The sequence below is a fragment of the Lepidothrix coronata genome, unplaced genomic scaffold, assembly GCF_001604755.1.
Source record: "Lepidothrix coronata isolate B3197 unplaced genomic scaffold, Lepidothrix_coronata-1.0 Scaffold1, whole genome shotgun sequence".
NCBI classification, from domain to species: domain Eukaryota; kingdom Metazoa; phylum Chordata; class Aves; order Passeriformes; family Pipridae; genus Lepidothrix; species Lepidothrix coronata.
This window is the reverse complement of record NW_016690181.1, coordinates 14,512,585-14,522,470: the sequence shown is the minus strand read 5'-3', so window position 1 is coordinate 14,522,470 and position 9,886 is coordinate 14,512,585. Positions and strand designations below refer to the sequence as shown.

General features: G+C 38.7%; 1 protein-coding gene across 1 annotated transcript in view; it reads right to left on the bottom strand.

The window, feature by feature from the left end:
- Positions 1–4,469: 4,469 nt before the first annotated feature.
- Positions 4,470–9,886, bottom strand: part of ABCC8 (ATP binding cassette subfamily C member 8) — an 82,217-nt gene continuing 76,800 nt past the window's right edge. Inside the window, exons 37-39 of the mRNA XM_017811508.1 lie at positions 9,168–9,301; positions 7,773–7,835; positions 4,470–5,096 (exon numbers count right to left, since the gene is read on the bottom strand). Coding sequence (XP_017666997.1) covers positions 4,959–5,096; positions 7,773–7,835; positions 9,168–9,301 — 335 coding nt within the window. The 3' untranslated portion in view covers positions 4,470–4,958. The remainder of the gene's footprint in view (positions 5,097–7,772; positions 7,836–9,167; positions 9,302–9,886) is intronic.

Genomic DNA, 9,886 nt, shown 5'->3' with positions numbered 1-9,886 from the left:
GCAGTTGGTGGCAGGAAATTTGCTTCAAGAAGCTAAATCCAAGGATATAATGGTTACACAGAGACCTGGAAATAAAGGGACTGAATCCCAATTCTAGAATTTGCTTGAAGAAGCTAAATCCAAGGATGTAATGGTTAAACACAGACCTGGAACTAAAGGAGCTCAATCCCATTTATAAAATTTTCTGGAGTTATTTAGACTAAACAAGGATTTATTTTTTTTTTTTTAATAAAGGAGCCCATGAACTTACATGAGCTGTGGCTGCTCAGGGAAATGTCTATAGTCCAAATAGAAGTAAAAATTGCAATAAAAATTATCCAGCTGCAAAGGGTTAACCACTGGTGACATGAACTTCCAGAGAGGCATATCCTCGGAAGAGGCAACAAAAGGAGGCAGGAAGGTAGAACCCATCTGTGGCACTACGATGTCTCTATGGGTGTAAATACATACATGTGCACGCCTGAAAGGATGTATCTTCCTGACAAGATGCATTATTCAGAAACGTTCTGATCTGACTTCTCTATTGTGTAAACAGCAATATTCTCATCCATGTGTTTACTTACTCTAATTTCAATATTTTGTTTCTATTTCAGTTTAGACACCAACATTGTAGAATTGCTGAAACATCCTAGGATGTTTTAGCAATTAGCGATCCTGCATAAGGGGTTTTTCTTCAGTGCCAGTGGATTTGTGATTATTTTTTTTCTAATTGCACGCATCCATGGACTTTCCCTTCAGTTTAAGCTTTAAGTGCTGTGATACACACTGTAAACAGCTATTGGCACTGATTCCCTGGGCAAGGCAATTGTCCAGTTGATATCTGGGAGTCAGCCAGTTGGGGCTGAAATTAACTTTCACCACCTACAGCTACTTAAAGCGGCCCACCTAGGGATTTCAGACTAGCATTTTGAAGTAATCACTGAGCACTCTGATCAGTTGTTATGGGTCTTGCAATTAAACGCTTACTTTAGACTGTTTCTACTTTTTATACATGAATAGTTGCATGTCCTTGCGCACATCCATTCCTTTTAGATGGTCCAGTTTCCCAATACTGCGTGATTTCCCCTGTTCTAGTTAATCTTTCTTGCTTCTTTGATAAACAAAACTAGAAAAGCAACATGTGGCTGCCAGGACACCGAGTGTAGCCAAAGGTGTTTCCCCTTTCTCTGTATCACTTTGCTTGGCTCTTTTTGTGTGCTTACTGTGAATATGTCACCTGCACCTACACTTTTAGTTTTATATATAAATCATGCCAAGCACATGACTTATATATACAGTTTAATTTTTTTAAAAGTTTGGGGTTTTTTTAAAAAATACCTTTTTTTCCTAAACATTTTAAAAAAACGCAAAACAACCCAAAAGGATGAAGTAATTTGAAGATTTACTTGTCAAAAGTGTAGTTTTCTGGCTTATAGCAGCTCATACTTCCAGGATTTTGCGGTGAGCATGAGGAGGCTAACACCAGGCAGTTCGCAGGCAACATTTCACACTCTTTTGCAGAGGTGGCCGTAGGGATTCAAGAGGTAGTCCTGACTTCTGTGCCGTTTCTCCGTACTCTTTTCTAGCCGTGGGCTTGTTCTGTACCTTTTCCTCCAGGGGGCGGTACCTCCATGAACGTAGAATGGTTAAAAACTTGTGTGGGGGAGTGTTTTAAAGGGAAGAGTGAACTGCTGCGTCGCCTGGTGCTAGGAACTACCCATGGAGCCCGCTACAGCAAGGGATATGGCATGAAAACATTCACTGTGTTGGTTTTAGGAATCTTGAACTCTATAGAGCTAGAATGGTGTTTCCTTGTTTCCACTTCTGTTCTTTACTGGGACTGTCACTGGCTACTTCTTTTTCTCTACCTCTGAGCACTTATGGGCTGAGATGGGATAGCAAAGCAAGTGGCTTCTGCTGAGGAATTTCTAGACCAGAATAAAAAGAAGCCCTGTCTTTGGGGATCAAGTGCCAGGTACTTAAAAGAAAAAAGTGACAGATCTTCTGAGTGAGCCAACATAGTTGTGTTAAGAGCTCCTGAACAAATTGGGCTCCCAGGAATGAACAATCCCGCTCTGTAATATTGAATCACAGGGGGTAAGTTTTTCAAACCAAAAATAAGTTTTACATTTCAAAACTCCCTCCACCCCAATTTATCCTAATTTTAATGGCTATAAGATCTTAGGATAATTGTTAAATTAAAATCTAGCTGTTGCCATGGTATTACTCTGCCTTTAGAAGCAGAGTAAGGCTGCAAAGGCTTCCCTTGGAAATCAGAACGTGATGAAATGGCCACATTAAGACAAAGGAATAAGTGCTATAAAGGTTTTCATATAATGGAAGTATTTATAGAAAGGAAGCAAAAAAAATCCTGGTTACATCTCCATGGGCAGTTTATCCCATGAATACCTTTAGGACTGAACTGCGTCCCATCCCAGAGGAGAACTGAAAGTCAGGCCATGGCTGCTCCTGTGTTTTCTTGCACCCATTTCAGTATGGCCCTTTGCTTAGCAATGCTTCATTGCCATGAAAACACATATGAGCCTGATTCAGTAGCAACTTCTGGACTGCCTATCTTGAGGCAACAAGGTTTATTGACTTGGATAAACACAGCGAGCCTCCCACCATAGAAAAACATTCTTGGGTATTGCTTCAGATCATGGTTGAGACTCTAACCCTTTAGAGTTAGGGGCAGAAAATCCCTGGGACTTGGCCCTGTATCAAGAAGACCAGATAAAACGTGCTGAGGAAACGTCAAGTGTGTCCTGTTCAAGTGGCAGCTGAGACTCTCCCTGTTCACATGTATTTATTCAACATTGTGGTACCATTGAAAAGATATAAAATCGTTGAGTATGAACCAACTCACCCCACTCTTCTACAATACTGCTTTTGTGAAATATAAGTCCCATTTAAAATGGAAACATATGACACTTGTACTGTGAGTTCTAATTTCTTAATATTGTGAGATATAGCACAGTCACATATGCTGTGTCCCTTACTCCCCTGCTTTCCCTTCTGGGTAAGGTTGTCAGAAGCTTGTAGAATAGGAGCTAGTCCAAATTGCAGTGTCAAATCCCAGGCACTTAATTAAAAGCATATGAAATCTCGCTTCTCTGCATCTCTCCTCTTGCCATTAGGATTTAGGATCTTCCACAGATGGCTGCAAAACCTCTGAGGATTTCTCTCTGCAGCATGAATTTGAGATGTCCTGCAGAGTGGTGTTTTCCTAAGTCTTTACAGGATGAGATCCTGCCTTGAACCAGTACTGGGAAACTAGGAGACAGTATACACAGTAGCTGTAGTAGAAACTTGCTCTGTGCCCTTGAAAGGATAGTCACCTGTCTCCCATTTCCTCTTACTTTGCTCTAATGGAAGCCTGGTATCCCAGAGTAAAAACACACAAACAGTTCTGCAGCGATTTTTTCTGGGACATTGCCCAGCAAATGATTCCCTGGAGGAGGAGATATCTTTCAGCTGCCCATTTTTTCTCTTCAAGTGCAGTAGGCAATGTCAGAGCTCATGCATTTCATCTGCATAACCATATCCTACACCTCCCCACTTTTAACATTGCTCATACACCAGTGACCTGCCCTTTGTTATTGCCCAAATAACAGCAGGCAGATGCTGCAAATCCTCTGCTGTGGCACTGGTAACGCTACTTAAACAGCAACAACAGTTCTTCAGTTTTCCTTGCTCTCTGCTGCAGTGTTAGAAGTAATGCATTAAAATATCATATATCCCATGAGAACATCAAGCTGTCTTTTTGTAGAAAATGAAGCCTTTAAAAACAGCTTCCAAATTAATTGAGCAGATTAAAGAGACAAAAAAAGAGTTCTCCAAAGTGTCAGGAATTCTTCAAAAAGGGGAAGATGACAACAAAAAAAAAGGGGAAGATGACAACAAAAAAAAGCATGTAAAGGCAAAGTTGCTGTACAAAGAATAAGGGTGAAAAATGCACTGCAGCCTTCCATTGGGTTATTGACATTTTAACCCCCTAGCAATGAAAAAATCCTGAAATGATTCTCACAGGGCAGAGATGAATAGCCATCTAGCCAGATCAGGATACTTTCAGTGGTTAAAAATTATCCTAATAGGTATATATAATATAATTCTAAGGATCACAGTGAATCCAGAAACAGCATGACAGTGGGTGAAATATGTGAAAAGAGGAGACGATGAGTCAAGTTCTCATGGCTCTGAGCTACAGTGAAAGGTTTAATACTGTTTATTTACCAGACTTGGAGGGATAATTTCCAGATGAATTGGTACATCTGCACTGGTCTGGAAACAGTGGGCATTAAACACTGATACTTTATCACAGCCTGCCTCCTCTCAGCTTCTTCACAGTTTGGGAAAGAGTCTGCCTCAATCCTGCTTGGAATCAGTATTCTATGGGGATAGAGATGGAATCAGATTGTGACTAATTTCTAGAAGGTATTAGAGAGTCTAAGACAATGCAGGCACTATCAATAAACCACAGTATAAAAAAATGTTTTATAGATTTTATATTTGGATATTAAAGCTTTACAAAGTCGTATGATTGAAAGAGATACAAGCTTTTGAGAAATACCTTTGGTATATAATTTTTCCTTCTGCATTTAGGAAGTCACAAGCGTTATTTACAGTAGGGCTATGACACATTAAAAAAATAACATGTTCATAAATGACAGGAGAGGTTTGAGAGTTACATAAAAACTCCATGCCGGCTATGTTTGTTTGGTGTGTATCCTGTTGCACTTCACCCATGTAGTTTTTCTCAACTATATTTCATGGTTCTTTGGTAGTAAATAAAAAGAAGAGTAGTTGTATACAAAGAAGTAAAGTACACAGATAATTCATTAATGCTTTAGATGGAGAAAAATGGCTCATTTTATTAAAAAAGGAAAAGCTCAATTTATTATGAAATAATATTTATTTACAGGTATTTTACATTTATAGAAAATAATACAATTGTAATCTAAAATTATTTTTTTTTTTTACTACTTATCTGCTTGTACAAAAGAAGCAAAGACACTGTCTTCTTGTTCTAGCAGAACCTCTGGCTTGTCATATTCCAAAATAACACCTCTCTTCATTACGATAACCAAATCTGCATTGAGGATCGTGTTCACACGGTGCTGAAAAACAAATAAACAAAATGCCAGGTCAGTGTATCTATCCCAATATATTCCGAGATAAGACAGACTTCCAGAAATTAGTTTTTGTATCAAGTTCAAGTTTTATTCAGGCTACTTATCCTGCTTTTCATCCTTATTTACTGTGCAGATACACACTAGAATGTCCCCAGCCCAGTGTCCTGCCACCAAGTGCTGCCACAAGAAGGTGGCCAGGCAGAGTAGAACAGGGCAAGCAAGTGTGGTACTGCATGTGGGAATTCTCCCAGTCCTGGCTTACTTCTAGGTCAGGGAGTGTTCTTGAGCTTGATGTGGTTTGTCCATTTGTAAAACCAAATGGATCATTTTTCTAAGACTTTGCCCATGTCTTCTCTTGAGCTTTCATAAACATTTTGCATCTATATCCTTTGGAAAAGATTTTTCCACCCTTCCACCCTACTATATGAACAAGCATTCCCTCCTTTTGTGTGCTCTGGGCCGTGTTGCTCAGAGCTTCATCTAATGCCCCTTGACTCGTGACTTTGCAGACCTCTCTCACATGTCCTTACATTGTCCTTCTTCCAGAAGGAAGAACCCCAGCCTACTCAGCTGCTCCCCTTTTGGAGCAGTTCTAGCACCTGCAATCCTACTTGTGTTTCTCAACATTTTTCAGTTGTTCTTGGAATTAGGAGACTGGAACTACACACAATATTCAAGGTATATGCGAACTATGGACTTATACAGCGGTATGTTGTTTTCTTTTTTTTATTCCCTCTCCTTTTCCTAGTAAGCCCTAACTTGATTGATTGATTAATTTTATTAGCAAGAAATCTCCCCATTTTTTTCCAGTGAAAACAATTACTTCAACTTTTCTGCAATAACGTTAGCTTTCACGAATCGATCATCAAACAGCCCTGTAAACTGACTGACATCTTGCTCCTGGTGTGTTTCATGGATTCTTTATTACTTTTTATGGCTCACAGACACTGCTCTCTTTTTGTTTTCTTTTGTCTGCTTTATTGCTCTTCACATGTAACATGCCATTTTGATAATTTCTCTTTTCTTTATTTGGCTATGAGTTCAGCTTTTACAAGAATGCCTTCTTGTTTCTAAGAATCTTTTTTATTTGTTTAACCATACCACTGTCTTTCTATCCTTACTTAAGTATTTCTTTAAAAATAGCATGCATTGTTTCTTTTTTAAAAAATAAAATCCTTCAGTAATTTCCAAAATGTCTGTCACATTCAATTTTCTTTGCTGCTTCCTTTAGCTTTTTTTTCACCATTTATTTTTGGGTTTTGTTTTTTTGCAAGCCTCCCCATATTGACAGAATTCCACTTTATAACATTGAGTGTAACTGCATGGGATTTTTGGGGTCTGCATTACTCCTGCAGGGATATTTAATCTCAGAATACTGTTACACAGTCACTTTTCACCCATAAGGATTTTTATCAGGTTTTGGGCACCCTCTGTACAAAAATAGCTCTTGTATTTCCTTCTGTGGCTTCCTAGCCAGATGTTCCATAAAATAATCACTGATGGCATCTACAAATCTCATTTCTGCTGCAGTTTCTGTGACATTTATCCAGTCCACAGGCAGTGGGAGGGAACTGAAATATCACATTCCGGTTGAACTTGCTGCCCTTGTTGTCTGATCTCTTTCAGTATAACACAGTCAGTGCTGCGGTTCTGGTAACACAGCAAGTAACACAGAAGATAATACAGGGCCAATATTATAACTCTTCCCATTCCTGTTCTTCCTTAACACAGTTTAGGAATATATGGCTTTCTCTGGAAAAAGCAGACAAACAAACAAACAAACAACCCCCCCAACCCCCAAAAGAACAACCCAAACAAAAAAAGGTCAAAACTACTACTCAATCCCCTCCAAAACAATGTTGCAATTCTGCTACAAAATGTTTTGACTACAAACCCACCTGCTCTAAACCACATTTACAATTGTAAGAAAAAACATTAAAAGTGAGTTTATTACAAGATGTCGTTTGTTTGAACTGTGCAGTTTAAAACTCGCTAAGAGACTAAAAAACTAATAAATCTGTCCCCAAACAAACTGAAAAAGATAGACAAATGCAGAATGCAGTGCAACTCTGAATTTTCATGCAGAGAAATCAGGAAATTTCGTGCTTATGGTTCCTTTGCTTTTTTATAATGACACACTGAATGGATACCATAAGATAAATCAGGTTTTCTATGACATGTGTGCTAGGTGAGAATAAATGATGCTCAAAGATTCCTGAGCATAGATTTCTTGATTCAATTTTTAAGTGTTAAGAAGCATACTGAGTTTATTTCACCTCCCTGAAATATGTGTATTTATTTACTTGTCTTTAATTAAATAATTATTTTAGCTTGATGAAACTTATTCTTAGATTTCACAGTAGTCAAAGCATATGGTATTTCAAATTAGCCTAAAATGGGTTACAGAAGACAGACTACATACACAGATTAGGAGCCTTTACAGGCAATCTCACTTAGCAGCACACAGCACATTTAAGAATCTGCTATTATGAATTCAAGTAAGAAAATAGTTTAAATTGGAAAGGAAAGCTTACATTTAAAAACCACTTAAAAAAAAGATTAATGGACAAATTAGCATATTCATTAACATTGACAAGAACTGACTAATGGGGCATTTCTGATTCTTGTTTGCCTTAGAATAGCAGCAGAGACTGTACTTACTGCTATTGTAACCACAGTACGGTCAGCAAACGCAGTCATGACCACCTTCTGGAGTATGTTCTCCTATGGAAAGAAGAATATTTTATGCTTTTCAAACAACAGAATGTACATGATAGACACAGACACTAAGAAGGCCTAAGTAACCACTGATTATTCCACGCTTTTATTGTTCTTGCACCACAGAAATGAAAAATTAACTACATGCCAGAACAAAGCCAGAGCCTGGTCTCCAGTTAGACAGCCCTGCTCCCCTGCCACCCCCACTGCCTCTGGGGTTCAGAGGACACAAGAGCTGTGCTCTGGCCCTCATAACTGCTGCTGTCCTGACTCCAGGTTTACGGTGAGGAAATCCAAGGTGAATTCAGGGTGCTGCCAGGCTGCACGTATGCTGGCACTCAGTAGTGTGTTCTTCACCCCACTGCAAGCCCAGGAATGTTCCAGCACACTGGGGACATCTAACACCAAGGGGTGACAGAGACAAACAAGGGAGTGTGTTGTACCTGGCATATTTAACAGTGGAGATGATATTTAAGATGGTCTTAACATACATAGCTCTCACTCAACAAGTACTCATCCTTTGCTATGTAGGAGACATGTTGCATACCAAACTGCCTAGAAGTGTCACTAACACAGATACTTTCATTTGGTGTTATCTGTTCTTTAGATAAGTATTTCAAGGGAGGAACTCTATCCTTAATGTGTCAAAATCCAAAATGTGTTTTAACGGGGCTGCATACAGTAGAATTCTCAACCCTACTGACAACATTTTACTGAACTAAAAATTGTAGCTGTTGTAAACCATCCCCCCCCAAATATTTTCTTTACTTATAGCAGGAAGGAGACTGAAACCTAACAGATGGAAAAAAAATCCTAAAAATGTACCATTCTATTTAGCTAAAATCCAGTCACTGCGTTATTATTGAGTGGTTTAACATCTGCCTAGCAACTCCAGACAATTAATGCAATAATCCAGTATGTCTTTTCTGTGTCTCAGTTTATTTCCTTGACTCTGCTTTCAAGCCTTTTAACTTCCTGACTTGTCCTGTCCACCGTGCTGGGGAAATTTGTTGCTTGCCCATTTACCCTTCACTGACCATTCCAGCTGACCCTCCAAAGCTTTGTTTACTTTAGAAACTGCCAATTAAAATAACCTGCTTCATTTTCCTAATGCAAGCAGTTTTGCAATATCTATTAAAGTCATAGTAAAATGGTTTGAAAGGTCTTTAGATTTGTTAGCAATGACTCCCAGTCACGTGGACTTGTGAACACATCTGCACTAAATATGGCATAAGCATACTAGAGAGTAGATAGAATTGCTTTCCACCTTTTTCTTCACGTGTTGTCAGTTGTCTCCCCTTCAAGGAAAACAAGAAATCAGAAACACTCTAAACTCACCGTTGCCATGTCAATAGATGCTGTGGCTTCATCCATGATGAAGATGCTCGTCTTCCGCACAAAAGCCCTTGCCAGGCAGAACAGCTGCCTTTGGCCCTGGCTAAAGTTTTCGCCCCCTTCTGTGACTATGGCATCTGGAAATGATACAACAAAACCAGTATTTATATTGTGTGTGTGTATGAGGTGGTCAGATCAGAACAGAGCACATGCTTGGAAAATAATGTCTCGCTTTCAGCATAAAGTAATATTTCCTCAGTCTACAGCTGCTGGTGATGTTATTTTACCTGTTTATTTTCATTGTTCAAAACAACCTGTACTTTTGTCTCATTATATTCTTTATATCTGTTAGATATCAAAGTAGCTAAGGATGTTTAAGAGTGGGTTTCTACAGAACTCTATGACACGACACCTCCCTGTCAAAGCAGCATCCATCAATTCTTTACCTTAAGGATATGTAATTTAGGATTATACATTTTAAGGGATTTTATTGATGGTTCATTTGTTTGGTTTGGTTTTTTCTCTTTTTTTTTTTTTTTTTTTTTTTTTTTTTTCCTTTCTTCCTTCCTTTCTTTCATAGAAACGTAGAATGGCTTGAATTGGAAAGGCCCTTTCTCACTCTTCCTTTCCCTGTTTTTGAAGTCTACCTAACACTGATGAATCTCTGTAATGTTTTTTGTTTGCTTATGTCCAGATTTTCGTGCTCCTTGTTTTTCTGCAGT